The sequence below is a fragment of the Abramis brama genome (genome assembly GCF_963993115.1).
Source record: "Abramis brama genome assembly, chromosome: 11".
NCBI lineage: Eukaryota > Metazoa > Chordata > Actinopteri > Cypriniformes > Leuciscidae > Abramis > Abramis brama.
Genome location: NC_139973.1, coordinates 142899 through 164497, shown reverse-complemented (window position 1 = coordinate 164497; position 21599 = coordinate 142899). Strand labels below are relative to the sequence as shown.

The 21599-nt window shown below is 45.1% G+C and overlaps 1 protein-coding gene across 5 annotated transcripts; it reads right to left on the bottom strand.

Moving 5' to 3' along the window:
• Nucleotides 1-1653: 1653 nt before the first annotated feature.
• On the bottom strand, nt 1654-20707 carry ddx3xb (DEAD-box helicase 3 X-linked b). Of its 5 annotated transcripts, none has more exons than XM_084129428.1 (20): nt 20355-20707; nt 19378-19420; nt 19187-19234; nt 18382-18432; nt 17825-18010; nt 16815-16926; nt 15984-16091; nt 15613-15712; nt 14963-15098; nt 14784-14881; nt 14608-14706; nt 14010-14170; nt 13373-13517; nt 11089-11233; nt 10377-10427; nt 9245-9426; nt 8718-8835; nt 8066-8219; nt 5475-5605; nt 1654-4259 (listed from the first exon to the last, which is right to left on the bottom strand). In XM_084129428.1, the coding sequence occupies exons 1-20, from the start codon at nt 20397-20399 to the stop codon at nt 4186-4188; spliced, it is 2187 nt and encodes a 728-aa protein (XP_083985554.1). In that variant the 5' UTR covers nt 20400-20707; the 3' UTR covers nt 1654-4185. The 5 variants fall into 5 exon arrangements, with proteins under 5 accessions (XP_083985554.1, XP_083985553.1, XP_083985555.1 ...); XM_084129427.1 differs by having other exon boundaries at nt 18382-18435; nt 20355-20685; XM_084129429.1 differs by lacking the exon at nt 10377-10427 and having other exon boundaries at nt 18382-18435; nt 20355-20685.
• Nucleotides 20708-21599: the final 892 nt, after the last annotated feature.

Genomic DNA, 21599 nt, shown 5'->3' with positions numbered 1-21599 from the left:
CCATGTGTTATTGTTTAATCTTAAAATGACTTCAATACAAACCTATATTCTCTAAATTGCCTAAATGTCAAATTTAGTACAATAACTACATCTTGACAATATATTTATAGAAAAAAAAACTAATACTGAACATGTTATTGCATTATCATAAATCATATTGTTCCCTTATGAAAATTAACCATGGTAAGATTATAGTAAAAGTATAGTAACCATGTTTTTATTGCGGATTAATTATCTATATAACCATAGTTTTACTACAAACTCCACGGTTAAACTATGGTTAGTGTTGCAAAACCATGGTTAATTTGTGGTTCTGGTTTATCTACAGTAACCATGTTTTTTGCTTTATTATTAGTAAATCATCGCTCTTCTTCATCAGGGTTGTGTTGTTCTGCTCTAAACTGAACATTAGTCTGCTAAACTCCTGCAACTCTACAATACTGAAGTCCTGGAGCGGTTCTCAACCTTCTCTATTCACAAAACATTAGTATCGGTTTCATTTTCAACTCCATGTTATTATTTACTTAAATTCAATACAGATTTAAACCTTCAGTGTTCTTCTTTTAAACATACTTTACAAAACAATAAAAACAAAGTGAGTGTTTTAGCGCAATTTTCTGACGTCATGGGATCACAACACTAAGAGATAGTAAATCTTTTTCGTTTTTTTTTTTTTTTTTTTTTTTTTGTGTGCGTTCCCGAGATTAGACCTTCCTTAACATAATGCCGAAAACCCGAAGTCTCTAGGTGGTCTGGTTGAGGAGGAGATAGAAGTGCAAGATTGGTGCGCACAGACAGAACAGAAATCATGAGTTAACAATCGCAATTTTGTCCGTTGGAAAATTGCGCTAAAAAGTCACTGCAGAAAACCCTCTACAACACCAGCCGACTGCGCTCCGCTATACAGGAACCAACCAGGAGTGATCCGGCCGGACCCGACTATCCCTCAGGAAAGCTGGACAGCACTGCTCTCCCAGGGGATTCAGGAGCACCACAAACACTTTAAAGAGATTTATTTGATTTAAAAACACCATGTTTTGTAGAGAAGTGAAAACGGTCGTGATGCACCAATCATGACGCCTCATGGCCGATGTTGATTTAAGCTCCTACTTTATATTCAGTGGCTTTAATTACTATATACTAACATTGAAATTAATAATTTGATACAATGGACTTATTGTGTACACGTGTTTTTACATTGTACTTATATTTTAAAACTACCTGCATGTAATTAATGTAATGACACTGTTGACCTTCCCGACTGTCGATCATGTGCTCTAGAAGAGCCGTAAACACTTGAAATGAAGCGACCACTGAATATAATCACAATCCAAACAAAGATGTTTATTTTAATTAATTATGTAAAGCTACAAACAAAGCGCTTCTAAACTCTACTTTATAGATGATTATAATGACAGCGATGCAGTGTGTGTGTGTGAGTGTGTGTGTGTGTGTGTGTGTGTGTGCGGATGGAGATCGGCTAAAGCCGTTCGTGTGTTTGAAGCACAAACTGGAACTCTGACTTATGGCCGGTCAACCGGTGCAACTCTAGAAACACTCGCTCCAATATAAACCCAGATTAATCTCCGGGAGCAAAACGAGGCTCGGGAACCGGTGTTTTAAAGCATGCGAGATGCAAAGACACACGAGAAGTTTCTGTATTTGCAATTTCCAACTTTAATTTGGTAAAATCATACGATAAACACACATTTTCATTTTTCGTGCAGTGCACAGCCTCTAAACTAGTACGTAAAGCAAATACTCTAAGTCTAAGGGCTCGGGCGATGTTCTCTCACACGATCCGGAGATCCAGAGCCTCATCCATGCTCTCCACGGCTTCTGCAACGAAGGCTCTCGGCCAATCCCGTCAGAGAACAGCGCCGGCGCCCAGTATGCAAATGCAACAATAGAGAATAACCACATGTTCTTGTTACTTAAGATTGCCGTGTGCCAGACATTCACTGGGGGTAAAGACACAAATAAAAAAATCAAAATAAATACCGGAAAAACAAAAACAAACAAACAGAAAAACAACTGGAGAATCTGAACACTTTGCACTGATACACATTTACAAAAATATTTCTGTAACTTTGTCCAAACCTTGGCATGGTTGTAGAGCGTTCAAATCGTGGCTGCCAATTCAGAGTTCGATTGATCGGATTGAAACGTTTAGTCAGCGAGACAATTACAGATGCGAATTTTGGCGGAGTCCAAAATGACCGTAAACATTAAAAAGCTCACACTACCCCGAAAAATATAAATTTCACGCATACGGGTGACATTCAACATTCAAGTGCCAGTGTTTTTGTACTGTCTTTTGGTCAAGTTACTTGAAACTATCACTTTTAGGCTTATAAAAATAAATATTTCTCAAAAATGCTTAATAAATTACACAAACTAGCAGCAAAAGTAGAATCTAGTAATCTGTGCAAATAGCTAAATTCCCCACTGCTAATCCCCCTGGTCCCAAATCAATCCTGGTTAACTATTGGAGAACACTTCCCCTTTTGTAAACAAGCTGCGTTTTCACTATCTTCACACACAATATTTGGAAGCTTAAGGACACGCACTCAAGACATTTATATAAAACCCTAGATGTGCAATAAAACGACTTTTGTAAAACTTGAAGGGCGTAACACAGAAGGGCCGAAGTAGCACCACTGCTATCAAGTCACACAATACTGTCAAAGCATCCGCTTCACGTCACCGTTTCAAATCCATGTCGAAAGGCACAACACGCTTGAGTAAATCTATTGCACTTCAGTTAAACGCCTCCCACTCGCCCGAGGCCCGTGCCGTGGGGGCTCATGGGAGTTTGAAAGAAACCTGTCTTTGGCCAGGGATGCCACGGAAACCAACCGACCAATGAGAGTCACACCCCTGTCGTGTACGCTGAACTCTGACCCCAGCGGGAGCCGTGTAAAGCCGAGGATGTCTTTCGGAATTCAACGCAGCTTGAAAAAGAGAAAAAAACAAAAAAAAGAACAAAAAGTGAACGAACGTTACTTGTACGTAAAAGCCTGCTGCAGAAATCGATTTGAAAATCTCCTTGACCAAAAAACAAGAACACTAGCATGCGGATTTCTCCAGAGACGAGCGGGCGCTAGGGCCAGTCGCTCTGACGGCGTGGTCCTCGAGTAGCCGTATGAACTCTTCGCTACGGAATCGCCACAAGCCTCCCATTATCAACTTCAAGAATGAGTTTTGTAGGAAGAAAAAGTTAATCCAATCGCTACATCCTAATATTTCCAAAGAAAACAAATGAAATAAAGTAATCCAACACCACTAAACAGCTAGTGTGTGTGTGTGTGTGTGTGTGTCAGTGAACTAGCTTAGCTGCCTCAATGGTAGAGTTACACGGCGGAGTGGCGGAGGCAGACACGGTTCAGCACAATCAAATTTAAGATCATATACTGGAATGGCTTGGTTTCTTTTCTCAGAAGACGACAGTCTCTTATAGATACCTCTCCAGGATAGAGTGAGCAAGCATTCGATATTTTAACTCCCTTGCGATGCGGTTTTACCACACAAGAGGGTACGAGCCAATCGGGGGGTGGGGGGGGGCGGGGTCGTAGGGGTCAGGCCCATGTGACATCAGCACTGGTGACCCCATTAGAAATTTCAGTTCAAAACGAGGTTGTGACAGACCATCCCAGAGTTTGCCAAGGTTTGATTACATCCAAGCTTATTTTGTTATACCATCCAAAACAAAAGAGTCATTTGGGGGAGAAAACGGAGAAAGAAAGAAAGAAAAGGGGGGAAACAACTGTCAGCCAGACATTTAAAAAAAGAAGAAAACAAACCAAACACAGCGAGTATAAATTTAAAGGCACAGTACATTAACAAACGAATGATTCTCATTTAGTAGAAAGAAATGAGATGTAGTGGAAAACTAGAGTCCGGGAATCTAACGCAAACTCGGTTCCGCTTCAGCACGGGTTCGGGACACTGCTTTCTGCTACGGTCAAGCCTTCGCTGGCCCGGCGTCCCAGAATCCCACGGGGCGAAAGCCGCTCCAGGTGGGGTCAGAGAATCACAGCTGGTAATGTACTGCAAAGTTCTTCAAAGCTACACAGGGTATATAGTCTGGCTATGGTACATCATGTGGTTTCCGCTCAGTGAGTTTGGCATGTGATCACTGTAATGGGGCGTGGGTGGGGTGAGGGTGGAGGAGGGGGCGGAGTCTCAGTTACCCCACCAGTCCACCTGAGAGTAGTTCCCTCCATAGCCGTCGCTGCTGTAGAAGTTCCCAAAGCCACCTGAGGACACACACACACACACACACAATGAAGCATCACTGAGCTTAAGCTGGACTGTGACGCCATTTTCTTCTGGAAACTGTTGCATTATTTTCTCTGTAAAGCTGCTCTGAAGCACTGCTGTAAAGCGCTGTATTAATAAAGCGGACTCGACTTCTGGTTCTGCTGCTCCAAATGATTAGAATGTGCTGCAAAAGTCATTTATTTCAATCTCTACATTAAAAAAACTATTAGGGAGTGTTTATTACTTTTAAATTTAAATTACAACTTTTTAATTGAATGTGTGTGTGTATTGTAACATGTCAGTATGTCTTTCAGGAGATCTGAACTCCTGCCAGGCTGTTATAAACAACTTAAAGTGACTTGCCTGGTTAAATAAAGGTCAACTCATCTGTCATTCACTTGTCCGAGCAAAAAAGTTGCTTGTCTGGAATGTGTGTGTGTGTGTGTGTGTGTGTGTGTGTGTGTGTGTGTGTGTGGTAAATGATTCTTCCGAATTAATATTCTCATTGTTCAATCAGCTTTGATACTTAAATCCGCATATTGTAATATTGGCACCTTTAAGGGGCATTTCCCCCCCGATCTTATTAAATATACGCTTTTCATTTTAAATTCCTAAACTTCATCAATAAATTAAATTAGCATAATAAGACACTACAGGGCTGTTAGCCTCGGTAGGGCTGATCAAATTAAGTCATTTACACTGGAAAAATTACAACTACATTAAATGTTATGAGATTGTTTTAAATATAAAGAACACGAAACTACAGCGCCAGTAGGTGGCAGCAGGTGACCGCCTTAATGAGCGAGTCTTTTATTTAAACGATTCGAGCACAACCTTGTTACGTCAGTATCAACATCCATCATCCACTATCCATCGCAACTCACAATAAACGTAATAAATCAGAATCATTCTGTCATTTGAGCGATTCCCCAGTTAGGGTTTTGTCATTGACGTGATCAGGCTTCTTGTCCGGTCGGGAAGTAAAATTTTCACTTGCCCCTTCAAAAAAATCCACTTCTTCCGGACAAGCGTTAACGAGCCCTGCTGTCATGCAACTAGACTGGAGAATACAGTCGTCAACATTTAGAACGGGTCTCGTTCAAACTTCACGTATAACTTGGAAAGGTTTAGGTCTCCACTTCAGATGCTGACGACTGTATATCCGAGTTAAAGCCCTTCCCTCGAGGAGTGCCTGAATGAAAGGGCCTTACCGCCACCACCACCGAACCCGCGGTTCCCGCCGTGGCCCCCAGTGCTGCGGCCCCCCCGACTGCCGAAGCCGCCGCTGCTGGTGCTGTTGCTGGTCTGACGGTAGTCTCGGGCGCCGAACCCACCGGAGAACCTGAGGACACAGGATCAGTTTAATGAGGAGTCACCAGACCGTCACAGAGTGATGTCACTCCTGAGTGACGCCGCTTCAGATCACACCATTCTGAGACGGCACACATGACGGGTTGGGAAGCAGCGTGTAGTCTGACGTGTTTCTGGTCCATGACACAAGATTTTATGAGTCAGAATCACACAATCTGACAGTGACTATCGTAATGTAATCAGGTGTAATCTGAAGCAGGCGTGAGGGAAGGTGTGTGTGAGGGTGTGTGTGTGAGGGAAGGTGTGTGTGTGTGTGTGTGTGTGTGAAGGTGTGTGTGTGTGTGTGTGTGTGTGTGGGAAGGTGTGTGTGTGTGTGTGTGTGTGTGGGTGTGTGGGAAGGTGTGGGTGTGGGTGTGTGTGGGTGTGGGTGTGTGGGTAGGTGTGGGTGTGGGTGTGTGGGTGTGTGTGTGGGAAGGTGTGGGTGTGGGTGTGTGGGTGTGGGTGTGTGGGAAGGTGTGTGTGTGTGTGTGTGTGTATGTGTGTGTGTGTGTGTGTGTGTGTGTGTGGACAGGTGTGTGTGCATGAGGGTGTGTGTGAGGGAAGGTGTGTACAGGTGTGTGTGTGGGAAGGTGTGTGTGTGGACAGGTGTGTGTGTGTGGACAGGTGTGTGTGTGGGCGAGGGCAGGTGTGGGCGAGTGTGTGTGTGGGCGAGTGTGTGTGTGGGCGAGTGTGTGTGTGGGCGAGTGTGTGTGTGGGCGAGTGTGTGTGTGGGCGAGTGTGTGTGTGGGCGAGTGTGTGTGTGGGCGAGTGTGTGTGTGGGCGAGTGTGTGTGTGGGCGAGTGTGTGTGTGGGCGAGTGTGTGTGTGGGCGAGTGTGTGTGTGGGCGAGTGTGTGTGTGGACAGGTGTGTGTGTGTGTGGACAGGTGTGTGAGGGTGTGTGTGAAGGTGTGCATGAGGGTGTGTGTGAGGGAAGGTGTGTGTGTGGACAGGTGTGTGTGTGTGTGGACAGGTGTGTGTGTGTGTGGACAGGTGTGTGAGGGTGTGTGTGCATGAGGGTGTGTGTGAGGGAAGGTGTGTGTGTATGTATGTATGAGGACAGGTGTGTGTGTGGACAGGTGTGTGAGGGTGTGTGTGAGGGTGTGTGTGCATGAGGGTGTGTGAGGGAAGGTGTGTATGTATGTATGAGGACAGGTGTGTGTGTGGACAGGTGTGTGTGAGGGTGTGTATGTATGAGGACAGGTGTGTGTGTGGGCGAGTGTGTGTGTGGGCGAGTGTGTGTGTGGGCGAGTGTGTGTGTGGGCGAGTGTGTGTGTGGGCGAGTGTGTGTGTGGGCGAGTGTGTGTGTGGGCGAGTGTGTGTGTGGGCGAGTGTGTGTGTGGGCGAGTGTGTGTGTGGGCGAGTGTGTGTGTGGGCGAGTGTGTGTGTGGGCGAGTGTGTGTGTGGGCGAGTGTGTGTGTGGGCGAGTGTGTGTGTGGGCGAGTGTGTGTGTGGGCGAGTGTGTGTGTGGGCGAGTGTGTGTGTGGGCGAGTGTGTGTGTGGGCGAGTGTGTGTGTGGGCGAGTGTGTGTGTGGGCGAGTGTGTGTGTGGGCGAGTGTGTGTGTGGGCGAGTGTGTGTGTGGGCGAGTGTGTGTGTGGGCGAGTGTGTGTGTGGGCGAGTGTGTGTGTGGGCGAGTGTGTGTGTGGGCGAGTGTGTGTGTGGGCGAGTGTGTGTGTGGGCGAGTGTGTGTGTGGGCGAGTGTGTGTGTGGGCGAGTGTGTGTGTGGGCGAGTGTGTGTGTGGGCGAGTGTGTGTGTGGGCGAGTGTGTGTGTGGGCGAGTGTGTGTGTGGGCGAGTGTGTGTGTGGGCGAGTGTGTGTGTGGGCGAGTGTGTGTGTGGGCGAGTGTGTGTGTGGGCGAGTGTGTGTGTGGGCGAGTGTGTGTGTGGGCGAGTGTGTGTGTGGGCGAGTGTGTGTGTGGACAGGTGTGTGTGTGGACAGGTGTGTGGACAGGTGTGTGTGTGTGTGGACAGGTGTGTGAGGGTGTGTGTGAAGGTGTGCATGAGGGTGTGTGTGAGGGAAGGTGTGTGTGTGGACAGGTGTGTGTGTGTGTGGACAGGTGTGTGTGTGTGTGGACAGGTGTGTGAGGGTGTGTGTGCATGAGGGTGTGTGTGAGGGAAGGTGTGTGTGTATGTATGTATGAGGACAGGTGTGTGTGTGGACAGGTGTGTGAGGGTGTGTGTGAGGGTGTGTGTGCATGAGGGTGTGTGAGGGAAGGTGTGTATGTATGTATGAGGACAGGTGTGTGTGTGGACAGGTGTGTGTGAGGGTGTGTATGTATGAGGACAGGTGTGTGTGTGGACAGGTGTGTGTGTGGGAAGGAGTGTGTGGACAGGTGAGTGTGTGGACAGGTGAGTGTGAGGGCAGGTGAGTGTGGACAGGTGAGTGTGTGGACAGGTGAGTGTGAGGGCAGGTGTGGGCGAGTGTGTGTGTGCGTGAGTGTGTGTAGCTGCTGACCTCTTGGAGCGCCCGCGGGTGCTGCTCTTGTGCTGGTGTTCGTACGCCAGGCTCTCCAGCCACGACGGCACTTCCTGCTTCGCCTCCACCAGGATGTCCAGCAGGTCCTTCGTGATGTTGCCGTTCTTATCGTTGAAGAATGATGTAGCGAGACCTGAGACGAGCCAACCAGAGGCCGAGTGAGACTGGGAACGTCACGCACCACAGCGGAGAACCGCTACACTACTAATCTTACCCATCCCAAACCTTAGACTGCTAATGTTTTTAAAAGAGTCTCTTCTGCTCACCAAGGCTGCGATTATTAAACAGCAATATTGTGAAACATTTCAATGTAAATGTGAATAATAAATTATAGTAATTTATTCCTGTGAGCTGAATTCAGCATCATTACTCCAGTCTTCAGTGTCACATGATCCTTCAGAAATCACTCTAATATGATGATTTGATGCTCAAGAAACATTTATGATTGTTAGTTTTGAAAACAGTTTACAAAATTATAATATTTCACAATATTGCTGTTCTTTTTTTGTATTTGTAATCAAATAAACGCAGCCTTGGTGAGCAGAAGAGACTTTTAAAATCATTAAACTCACAGATCCAGAACTTTTGACTGGTTGTGTACATGCAAGTGTATTGATGATGTCATAATTACCCAGGTTGCCCACACGCCCGGTACGCCCGATGCGATGGACGTATTCCTCGATGTCACTGGGCAGGTCGAAGTTGATGACGTGCTTGACGTTGGAGATGTCGAGGCCGCGCGCAGCCACCTGTGGGACGAGAGCGTGAGACCGGCACAACACTCAGACAGGGGTCAGGCGCTCACAGAGGTCGTCGGATGCACACTTTACACAGGCTGGGGATTCTTTAGGGTCTTCATGTAAAGTTTGTAACATACTTTGGTTAAAATTCCTCAACGGTTGTGTAAAACAGTCGCGTTAGCGGCCGCTAAGTTAATCACTAATGATGTTTACAACGGAAGTGAATCAATCAAAACTAACTTTATCTGGACTATAACTTTATTCTAGATCTGCTGTAAAGCCTGATCTCTGTTACTGTAATCTCCTGTTCTCACTGTAAAGCTGCTGAGAAACATCTATATTGTTAAATAAAAGTGAATCCTGCATCCGATGAGCCCTTTCACACACACACACACACGGAGGAAGGAAAGCCACGTACGGCGGTGGCCACGAGGATGGGGCATCTCCCGGACCGGAACTGGTGCAGCGCCTCCTCCCGGTCCCGCTGGGAACGGTCCCCGTGGATGCTGGTGCACGCGTATCCCTCACGGTACAGGAAGTCCTCCAGAGCGTCCGCTCCCTTTTTGGTCTCAACAAACACCAAAGTCAGAGATTCTTTACCTAATGGACGAGATGAAGACGATGAACACCGGATAAAGCCCTTCAGCGGGAGCAGAAGCTAATGAATGGCTAACAGGAAGTGACAAGCATTTGGATCTCATAGAAGTGAACTTTACGTTAAACTTAAGACTAGTGCAGTTAAAGCCAATGCTGAACCTCAATGCGCTGTCCTGCTAAACGCAGATAAACCACAGCAGTCATGTGACTTTACAGGGTGTGTTTCCCGTACAGCGCCGTAACTCGCGGCTTCACTACTATAGTACGATCCACCGCTGAGAGAATCCACTGGCGAGGCTCGACTGTTTCCCGTATTGTCGTGAGTTGGTCGTTCAACCGTTGGTTAATGATGTCACTCAGGAGTAATAACTACTGTTAATGAATGTGTTTGAGATCGAGTTAACGCGAGATGTTTCGCTATAAATTAGACACGGCATCTGAGGAATATTTCTCTGTTATTTTGCTTTATTTCCAGATTCACTCATAGACTCGTTCTCACGCACTAGAGCTCGTTCACACATGCGCACTCTTCAACACGACGCTTTAAATCTCGACAAACTAAAGACGTAAATGACATTTGTATGTATTCTAAATAACAGATATAGATTGCACTGAATGTCAGGTTGCAAACACACAACTCTGCGATGCTGTTTGCGAATGTTTCATTAGAACGATGGTTTGGGGAAACACACCCCAGTTCAGCACTGCACACACACTTCATGCACAGATCCAGCTGAAGGAATCAACCACTGGAAAGGAGCATGACTATTGGGGGGGGGGGGGGGGGGGGGGGGTAAAAACATGAAGTAAAGATCCTAACACCACACGAGAACACAGATCTCTTGACATGGCGAAAGGGGTTGGAAAACAAACAATGTTCAAGCAAAATAAAGAGGTGAGATGAGACTTGCATTTGTTCCACGTCCAGTGGAGAGATAAACGTCTCTACTCACCAGGTTTTTCTACGTTCTCCCCCGTATTGTCCTGAACCTCACTCGGAATAACTAAATAGAATCAGACCTTATGATGAGCTTCAACAAATATCAGTTTCATTCTAGATATGGTATACATGGGTTCAGATGAAGCTCTACTGCACTATGGGAGGACCGTACAAATGTGCCGCTACTGAACATCTAAAGCATCGGAAAACCTCTTCATACTCAGATATATTAATCTGCACTGACACTATTGGACGAGAGCTGGTCGATGACATCACGGTCTTATGCAGATCTGCTTTATAGCTGAACTCATTTTATAAGTGATGTACTTTACACTGTTATTGAGCCAAACATACACTGATCTGACTTCAACTAAATTACTGTTACTAATGTCTTTTTAGAGCTGAAATCTGTTTGCATCATCGAATTGTTATTTTCCTGTTTCTTCACTGTAAAGCTGCATTATATAAAGTGCTAATAACTATAGGTGACTTCATCTGTACCTGATCTCACTGAGCCTGATGTCATTACACTGATGTTTAAAGGGCCATTTCATATCATCCTCAACCCCAGAAGAGCTCAGGAGAGATTACTTTAGCTTCATCTCCTCGTGACACCCCATGTGAAGAGCCGTGTGCCATCATGGTCATATAGACCGACCACAGCGAGTAGACCCCCACAGAACCTGAACTGTGGACGCTCAGGGGCCATGTGCAGACGAACGTACCTGTGGCGTTGAGCAAGTCAAGCAGGAAGGACCTCTTGTCGTTCTCCTCAACCCACACCACCTTCTGTGTGATGTTCTCCGAGGTGGAGCCGACCCGGCCCACGGCCAGGAAGATGTACTCCTCCAGGAAGTCACGAGCCAAGATCTAAGAAACAAAACACCATAACTAAAGGTCCAAGAAACCGTTTCCCGGAGTCTCCGCATCCGAGATTAAAATAAGAGTCTGGAAGTATAGTGTTGAAGAGAGTGTGCCAGAAGTCCTGGATCGTCTACTATTCCTGGTGGATTTTAAGTGTGGATCCGTCTCACTATACCGGCTAATATTACCCACAACCCACTGCGCTTTAGGAGGAACTACAAACACGAGTAAAGTTTCAAAAAAAAAAAATGTTATATTTCATCTGCAATAACAATGTGGACTTTTATAAAGATCCGTTCGGCCATTAACTTCTAAATTCATCATTATGCATTAATATGAGGAGAGTCTCCGCATGAAAGACCCGCGACTGCAGATCAACGCGATTCTGCACTTCTCTCCGATACGGGAGGAAATGGAGGATTTCATCTTTGACAAGATGATTGACAGGTCAGTTTACTGTGACAGAGCAACCGTTAAACATGCAATTGTATGACGTGACCGTGTGTCCTAAAGCTCGTCTTCTCCGACAGTAAAAGACGGCGCCGGTGTGCGTGGCTGGCCGTCTACTGCCTGTTCTGTTTGTCTTTATTTTGTTCGTCTTACTCCTGGTTCAGGATGTTACCGCTATTTTGGTTTATTAATTGAATTTCAGTCTGGTTTTAGGGAACATCACAGTACAGAATCTGCACTTTTAAAGGTTCTTAATGATGTTTTATTAATGCTGCAGTTTTGGTGTTACTCGATTTGAGTGCGGCATTTGATACCATAGACCATGATATTCTTATTGCACGGCTGGAGAGGTTGGTAGGGATGCGAGGTGTGGTTTTAAATTGGTCCCATCTAACTAACAGAAGTTTTTCAGTCACCATGGGGGAATTTACATCTTCGTCTGCCCCTCTTAAATGTGGGGTACCTCAAGGGTCCATTTTGGGACCCATTCTGTTTTCGTTATACATGCTTCCAATTGGCGCTATCTTTTGAAAACAGAGTATCATTCCATTGTTATGCGGATGATACTCAGATATATATGCCAGTAAAAAAGGAAGATAATTCATTAGGGCCTCTTTTAGCATGTTTGAATGATTTGAAATCTTGGCTGGCTGCTAATTTTCTGCATCTAAATGAATGCAAAACCGAGATGATTGTGTTTGCACCCTCTAATGTACTCGAGTTCCCCTGTGTTGATTTAGTCCCTTTATCTATTTATGGTAAATCCATGGTGAAAAACTTGGGGGTAATTTTTGATAACTCCCTAAAATTTGACAAGCAAGTTAACACTGTTGTTCGATCAGGCTTCTTTCAATTGAGAACCTTGACAAAAGTCAAGCCATTTTTGTCATATGAGGATTTAGAGAGTGATGCACGCATTTGTGACCTCCCGTTTAGACTACTGTAATGCCCTGTATGCAGGGATTAAGCAGTCGACGTTGACACGCTTGCAAATTGTTCAAAATGCCGCAGCTAGATTGTTGACAGGTTCTCGAAAGCGGAACCATATCACTCCAATTCTGCTTTCATTACATTGGTTGCCAATCCGTTACAGGATTGATTTTAAGATTTAGTTGTTTGTTTTTAAATCTCTAAATGGTATGGCACCACCCTATCTCTCAGATTTGTTGCACATATACTCACCATCAAGATCACTTAGGTCTTCTGACCAGAAACCCTTAATTGTCCCAAGGTCTAGACGTAAATTTTGGGGTGATCGTTCTTTTTCAGTGTTGGCTCCGAAACTCTGGAATAGTTTGCCTTTGCATATTAGAACTGCCTCCACAGTGGTATCTTTTAAATCTCTTTTAAAAACTCATCTTTTTTCTCTGGCTTTTCTGTCTAACTCTAATTGCTGATATGTTGGTAGCTTGCTTGCTTTGTGAGAGTAGTTAGATTTATGTATTACACTGTATAAATGTTTTGTACATTTGCTCTTTGCATGTTTTTTACAAATTGTACAGCACATTGGTCAACTACCCGTTGTTTTTAATTGTGCTTTATAAATAAATTACCTTACCTTGTCTACTCTTCTGATACGCACTCAAACGCATCTACTTTTTCTTCACAAAAAGTACATACTTTCAGGGCGCAGTTTAAGTGTGCGAATTGAGACGCAGCAAATGTGTCTATAACACGAGACATCCTGAGACTCACTTGGATCTCCTTAGGGAAGGTGGCGCTGAACATCATGGTCTGGCGAAGGCCTTTGGGAGGCATGGTGTCCTGCTCCACGATACGCCGAATCTGCGGCTCGAAGCCCATGTCCAGCATCCGGTCCGCTTCGTCCAGAACCAGGTAACTAGTGACAGAAGCACACAGCTCAAGGTCAAGCCACAAACAGAGATGTGAAAAGATGGAGGGGGTAAATGTGACCCTGGATCAGTAAACCCAGTCACGAGTCGCACGGGTTTATCTGTGGCAATAGCCAATAATACACTGTACGAGTCAAAGTTATCGATTTTTCTTTTATGCCAAAAATCATGAGGATATAAAGATCATGTTCCATGAAGATATTTAGTAAATTTCCTACCATAAATGTATACAAAATGTATTTTTGTGAGTGGATGCAGCAAAATCACAAACATAAATGGAGAACTTTAAAGGCCATTTTCTCAATGTTTCCAGATTTAAGTGTTTGTACCGCGGCCAAATATTAACATCCTAACCTAACAAATCATACATCAACGGAAAGCTTATTTAATCAGCTTTCAGATGATGTATACATTTCAAAAACTTGACCCTTGCGAGTGGTTTTGTGGCCCAGGGTCACATGGGCAGATGCTTGACGTACTTGCAGTAGTCCATGCCGATCTTGCCCCGCTCCATCATGTCCACGAGCCGGCCCGGCGTGGCCACGAGCAGATGACAGCCTCGCTCCAGGTCCCGGATCTGCTGGCCGATATCAGCGCCGCCGTACACCACACAGGGCCGCACCAGAGAGCGATACGCAAACTAGAGGAAACACCAGAGTTAGACCGAGCGGAATCTAATGAGATCGTGTTCTGGTTAGAGTTGGGAATCATTTTAATTTGAACGATTCCGCTTATCGATTCCAACAAGGTACACAAAACATCATTCACATTTAGTCTTATTGCAAAACATTTAATGGTGTCTGAATATCATGAACAGAAATCAACAGTCTAAAGAACACTTACACACAAGGAACGTTTGACTGGTTTAAAAACACCATAGAAAACTAGCCAAACTAATGTACATACAATATTAGGCTGCGGTCACTTTAAGAGCTGCACGGATCCAATATACTGACACACATTAAACCATTCAAGCGTCAGACGACTGTTTAAGTCATGTTGAAATGCTCACAAAGGAATCGAAATTACAACAAGTATTCGATTCCCGACTCTAGATCTGGTTAGGTTGTTGAATACCTTCCTGGCCTCGTCGTAGATCTGGAGCGCCAGTTCTCTTGTCGGGGCTAACACCAGAGAGATGGGATACTGCTTACGGCGGCCATATTTCCCATTTTCCTGAGGACAAGAACACACCCAGTTAAGATGGGCAACAAGTTTCCCTTTCTTGAGCTATTCCCGGACAGAGTCGGTACCTGAGCGCTGTTCTTGGCCGCCTGCAGCGCTTCTCCTGGGCCCTCGGTGTAGATCTGGCTCAGAACCGGCAACAGGAACGCTGCGGTCTTACCAGAGCCTACAGTCACAGACACAGGTGTCAATCAAGAGCGCTGTACCAAACACACACACGCTGAAACACAGGGAGCTGATGTCTGACCTGTCTGTGCGCACGCCATCAGATCCCTCTTAGACTTGATGATGGGAATGGCGTACTTCTGGACCGGAGTGGGTCGTGTGTAGCGGCTCAGGGCGATGTTACCCATAATGATCTCGCCCATCTCCAGATCCTGGAACTATCACCAAAACACACAAAGCTGTTAAATTAAAACCATCAGGGATGCACCGATGAACAATTTGGAGGATACGGATAAATCTTTATATTTGAAAGCAGATAGCCGATATATTGGCCGATAAGTTTAAATTCTAATTCTAATATCTTTTTTGAGAGCCTGATTACAAAAACAAAAGTCTCAACATTGAAGTCCATGTCCCAAACACACATTATAATGTTCTCATGGTTTTATGTAGCCGATATGACAGACTTGTGTTGCACTGAACTGCATTTTCCTTTTCGGAAGTGATTCCAATTATATTTCAAGCAATTCAAAATCATGTTGAAGCGTCTCAGATGAAGACATTATTTATCGGCTTTAATATAATTGACAATTTTTTTATTGGGCTGATATTGATAACATTAAAAATGAAGATATATCAGCTGATACCGATACGGTGGCCGATTTAGCGTGCATCCCTAGAAACCACTGATTTGCAGTTGAACTGTGCCGAGATCTTCATTAGGACACTCACACTCTCGATGTGCTGTGGGCAGTTCTGGCCTGTGGCTTCAACAGGAATGTCGTCATATTTCTCAAAGTTAATCCCGGTGTTGCTGGCAGCGAACAGCTCACTGCGAGGAAACCGGAAACAAGCGTCAGGAAACACACCTCTCTGGGTTTAACCCCATATGCAACGTCCAGTTCATATCAATGGATGCATGTGCAAGATTAGCACATATGAACACCATAACTACCTCATTCCGTCGCCTTTTGATGAATTATTAAACATTCTATTAGCCATTAGAAACAAAAAGGGAAAATGAAATTGCTTAAATGGAGGGAAAAAAAACTACTTGACACATAGGAATCAGGATTAGTGTTTGAGGGTTCGGGAACACTCACTGTTCCTGGCGCTCGTTGGGAGGCAGCGGTTTGGACCAGTCCTCTTCATCCCGGGAGTCTTCTCCCCATCGGCTGTTCCCACCGCCACCGAACCCGCCGCGCTCGTACCTGCCGAACACACAGATGCATCAGGCCGCGTCCACATGAACACACTAACGTTTGAAAACACATCTTTCTCCGTTTTGTCCTTCCATCCACACTGAGACTTAATGAAAACTCTCCAAAGTGGACAAACTTGAAAGCGCAGTGTTCGTGTTGTAGTGTGGACTGTCAAAACAGAGGTCTTTAAAAACGATGACGCAAGTTTAGTCATGTGATGCATATTGTACCAACAGATATTCATGTTTATACTGGTATTGTGTGTGCTATGTGCCGTTCACTTTCACACTGTTGATGAAATATGTCACTCTTGATATCTCAGTCCTGCAGAGGACAGAACTCACTCACACCGGCTGTCCTGCGGTGAAACATTAGCGCTCGCGTTTCAGACCAAACACAGCGAGCGAGACCTGGACGCATCGGCGAACGCGGAGATATTCTGCTAAATACAATGATCCTATCAGAAGAATTGTGTGATAACTTTGTTCCCGTCTGCATCTCAGCGAGCTTCTGTGAGGGTTACGCATGCGCAGTGAAGGTGAATTTAGCGTTTTCAGGCGTTTCCAAGAGTTTCTCATCCACACTGAAACGCCGGGAAGTGCCTGAAAGTCCTATTGTGGACAGAGAACGCTTTCAAACAAAAACACCATTTTCAAATGTATCCGGATCACTGAAGCTAAAGCTAGGAGCTACAGACTTCTGTAACATGCTAAAGGGGAATAGAGGTCTTACCGGCCCCTGGAAGAAGACCCGCGGTCGTTGAAGAAAGAGGACTTGCCCCGGTCAGAGCGCCCACCGAAGCTGTTGTAGGCGGCGTCTTTTGGGGCGTTCCACCCACCGCCATCTGTCATAACCAAACACACACACACACTCGCATCAGAACACGGCAGGTGACGCAAGTCAACTCACACTTATTTATACAGCGCTTTACAACATAGATTGTTTCAGAGCAGCTTTACAGAGAAAACCAGTCCAGCATAAAGATGACACACGCCCCTCACGAGAGAGACCTGCACCTGTCAGACTGAACCTGGACGCTTCTCAGTGTTAGCGGAGACATTATGGAGTTGTTGTGGGGTTACATTGATCATCTCATCATCATGTTTAACTTCTACACTAAAGTTGACCGTTCCCCGACAGAACAGTTTCAGGCTTTGCTGGATCTTCATCATTGCGTTAGAACTGGTCTCTGTCGTCGCGGGTGAAACCAAATGTCGGCTGGTGTGTGTAAACGTGCAGATTAAGGGCCGGTAATATTATAATAAGATCCTCTTCATACGTCAGAAGGAGAAGAAATCTGATTGGCTTATTTCTGACATGCTTGCAGAGAAAGACTGACCAGAACACAGGGTTTCACGTTTCATGTTTTGTGTGTCGGCACTTCAATTAAAGCACTTCAACAAGAGTCAGATTTTCATGATATGTCCCCTTTGAGTACATTCAGTGATGGTTAATTTTTGTTGTAAAAAAGTTAACTTAATTTATATTTATATAGCCGGTCTGGAGAAAACAGTGATGTCATCGTCCAGCTCAGTTCTCATATAATGGTGTCAGTGCAGGAGATCAATAATATTGTTGAATATTAAATGTCCTCAACTAAGCAAGACAAAAGCCAGAGGAACTAAAGCTCCATCAGTGACAGAATGGAGGAAAACCCTCAGGAGAAACCAGACTCAGTTCTCCTCTGGCCAACGAGCGAACAGTGTGTGATTATGATAGAGGTCAGAGGTCATAAGACATGCCTGCGCTCTGCAGAGTCTGGATGGGGTTGAAGGATCCGCCGGGTTTGCCCCTGAACCCTCCTCTTCCCCCGCGGTCGGTGCGCATCGGCCCGCGCCCGAACCCGTTCCCTCCGTTCATACGGGAGCCGTCGTGGAAGCCGTTCACGAAGCCGTTGCTGCGGCCGTTATCCCATCCTCCGGGAGAATCTGAGGGAGAGGAGAGCACGGGTTATTGAGACCGCAGGCACACGTCTCCGGTCTGCAGACGAGAGGGCATTCTGGGGCGGAGAGGCACACGCAAGCAGTTAGTCAAGCAGGAACGCCACTCCTCAGCCAGCAGAAGTCATCAGACCCACTGCGCTGGAAGAGTTTGCAAATTGCAGAAATTAAAGCAAAGCAAATGTGTCCGAGTCTGAGTGATCTTAAAGCCTGTGCACGCCATCTTGGAAACAAATGCCAAAATAACCTGTTAGTTACGATTCCAAGTGTGTGCTGAGAATTAACTGTGGAATCATGCATTTCTGAGCATCTTTCCCTCAAAGTTTCTCTTAGCCAAGGCTGTCAGAGTAGACACTTACAGCTTCCGGGCGCCACTGAGAAACCGCTCTGTCTACCAGAGGAGTAAGCTCCTGCTAAGAGAAAAAACGTGTAGTCAGGAGGACTAGAGGTCAAGGGTCGGAGAGACACGGCCAATGCGTTTCAGACAAGCTTTGGTAGAGTTTCAGAAGCATTTTATTGCTTTACATGCCAGCACAGATCACTCGTGTCACTGGACAAAACATGGATGAGGGGGTAAAGTGAGCCGGAACGCCAGTGGAAAACCACTGGATGTGTTTTAGGATGTGAACTGAACCGTGCAACATGAACATCATGAAGATGACGTCACACACTGATAACCCTACAGACATGCTGAACCACAAATGTAAAACACACACACACACACATTGCAGATTTAATGTTAGACAATTACAACTTGCACTGCACTGGAGTTTAGTGAGGCCTAAAGATCGTTCACACAAACAATGATAACTGAAGAAGAACTAGAGTCGTCAACACTGATCAAAAGAGCTCATCAAAGGTGTCTAAGACTAACTCCATGTTTAACTTTGATGAAAGGTTTTGATCCTCAGATGTTGACGACTGTACATTAGCGTCCACGTCTGCACACGGTTTATTAGAAGATGGATAAAGCAGGACGGGTTCTGATGGTGTTCAGTGGTTTTATCGTTCATCAACTGGAAAAAAATTGTTCTGAAAGTGATTCCGACACTAGTTTCTGTGCTAATCTTTTACATTTAAGAAGTTTTTAAAACAATCTATCATTATAGATGTGAACTGGCCGTAACTGGGACTTTAACATCAGAAGCTCAGAGGTGTACGTACCGTTTTTGGGACCTTCTTTGTTCCTTAAATGAGGAGGAATGTAACGCCCTGGTGAAGGACAGGCTTTGTTAGCATGGCAAACACACACACATTACTTCATCTACAGGCAAATCAACTTCCTGGGCTTGAACGCCTCGATTAAACAAGATGTCGAAGCTGATCTGAAACTGGTCTAAGATGCAGATACTCACTTCCAGGGATTCCGTCAGCGGAGTTCAAGTCTAGCACAGCGAGCTGAAAGAGAAACGAGATACTGTTGAAAAAAAAACATTAACACCTGAACCGGGTCATTGAGAAGAGCGAATAACGTCACTTCCGGCAGAGGGCGCGCGAGAGCTCGAGCTCATTCAGCACAAAAGATCACTGAGGACAAACAAATGTATAATTTAACGTCCACCAAAAAACTAATTTACTCGAACCCTCCTTGTAGAAGAAGTTGTAAATTGGTTTAGACAACTGTATGTCAAACACAAATTAACAGAAATAAATACCGCCACATCCCAATTATTAAAAAACGAAACCTAAGTCAAAAAAGACAGAATAAAAGCCGAGCGTCTCTGAGGTAAATTACGCCACTAACATTTACAACACAACTTTAACACGCGTCATGCCTTTAATTCAACACTAACTAAACAGATCATTGATTATTAATGACTTGTCACATTATATTAAAAAGCTCTTAGAAGATTCTGAATGCTTCAGTCGAGATATTCATGTGTGTTTGCGTTCATCTAACGTACAGAATAAATTCTATTAAGACATGAAATGACAGCGAATATAAAATGTGATAGCAAATGCAGTGAAACGGGGAACTGGTCAGACAAAGGCCCAGAAGCAGCTAAACAACAGGCCCGAGCGGCTCTAAAATCCACCAGATTAAAGTTTCTCCTCGCGGGATTTAATGTGTCCGAACGACATCATAATCTACACAAACATCCATATACGAAAAACGCAATCCTCCCGAAACCCTTTAATGAAGCATCACATGAACACTGCGATGAAACGCAGCCGCGCGTGACGAATAAACGCTCCGCGTTCCGACGCGCCGCATCTCCGCCATCATCCGCGCATCGACAGCAGCGCCTCCATCTTAAACACGCAGCGCGGCTTCAGCGTCACCTCAACCCGCCCGAAACAGCCCGAAACCCCGCGATGGACCCCGGCTCACCTGCTGGTCTAGACCGTGTACATTCTCGACGGCCACATGACTCATAACTAACGAGTGGTGAAGGTTGATCTCGCGCTAAAACAGGGTTCTTTGTTTGCCGGTATGTTGCTCGTGCTCGCGATGCTCGTGTCCGGTGATTCCTCTCTCGACGCCGGTCGGTCAGACTTATAACTTTGACAAAAAAAATGAAAGAAAAACGGTTTATTCCACAAAACGTAAACGTTGCTTTAAAATGAAACGTGTCGGTTTGAGTTTTCGTCCGTGTGTGTGAAAGCGTTGCGCGTCGAACTCGAGCTGCGCGTCTCTCTCGGTCTGAGGGTGAAATAAGAGCGCAGCGGAAACCGCGTCATTTTATTGGACGACGCGAGACGACAGATCTCACCGCGTGATGCGTTCTCGCGAGACTTCGAGGAGCGACGCCACATTGATCTGTTTACAATAGTAAATGCGGCCTAGTGGCGATTATAAAGTTTATCTCCATAATCTGTCAGCCATTTAACGCACGCGCATGTTGTCTTTTAAAGGCCCCCTCTTACAAATATGGCTAATTTGCTCTAGAAGCGCGCGTCCGTAGTTTTGATCTACAGGTCACGCGCACTAGAGCTGAGGAATGCGTGAATTAATAGCATGTGAACCGTGACTGCGGATAATGACAAATTCATGTAAACATGAGCAAACATGATATGACTTGCCTTCTATTATAATGCGTTTACAAGTATCAGTGTGTGTGTGTGTGTCTTCCATCAGTGCATCTGAAGTGTATTCATGTAAACAGTGCTCGAGGATCATCAGCTCTCAGACCTGGGGAGAGTTCTTCATCCTGTCCACGCGTTTAATGAAGCATTTCACAAGAATTATGAATTCTCCAAAAACATGGAGCTGCATTAAAACTGCCTGCTAATTAAATGCCAGAACATGATGCTTTAAAACACACATTAAACTACAAACCTTTTTAGCTTTTATGTATGTATGTGTGTGTGTATATATATATATATATATATATATATATATAAGGGTGATTCTCCAACTAGGAGCACTTTTGGCACTGTGAGCTTATGGAAAATTCACTCTCTTAAAACACACTTAAAACAATCTTCCTAGCTTCATTAATTTGTCTTCTAACACAATATAGCAGCGGGCAGTGTTAGAATTCCATGGAATATTATTATTTTTAACAGTTTTTCTGAAGAGCACTTTCAAAGATGTCATTTCCACCACTTTTCAATTTATGTATTTTATTAAATA

Coding starts and splice junctions, on each gene's coding strand:
- ddx3xb (XM_084129427.1), bottom strand. CDS start 20,399: ATGAGTCATGTGGCCGTCGAGAATGTACACGGTCTAGACCAGCAG. Junction 19,421..20,354: donor TACACGGTCTAGACCAGCAG/GTGAGCCGGGGT, acceptor TTTCTCTTTCAG/CTCGCTGTGCTAGACTTGAA. Junction 10,428..11,088: donor TGACTTGCTCAACGCCACAG/GTACGTTCGTCT, acceptor GATTCTATTTAG/TTATTCCGAGTGAGGTTCAG.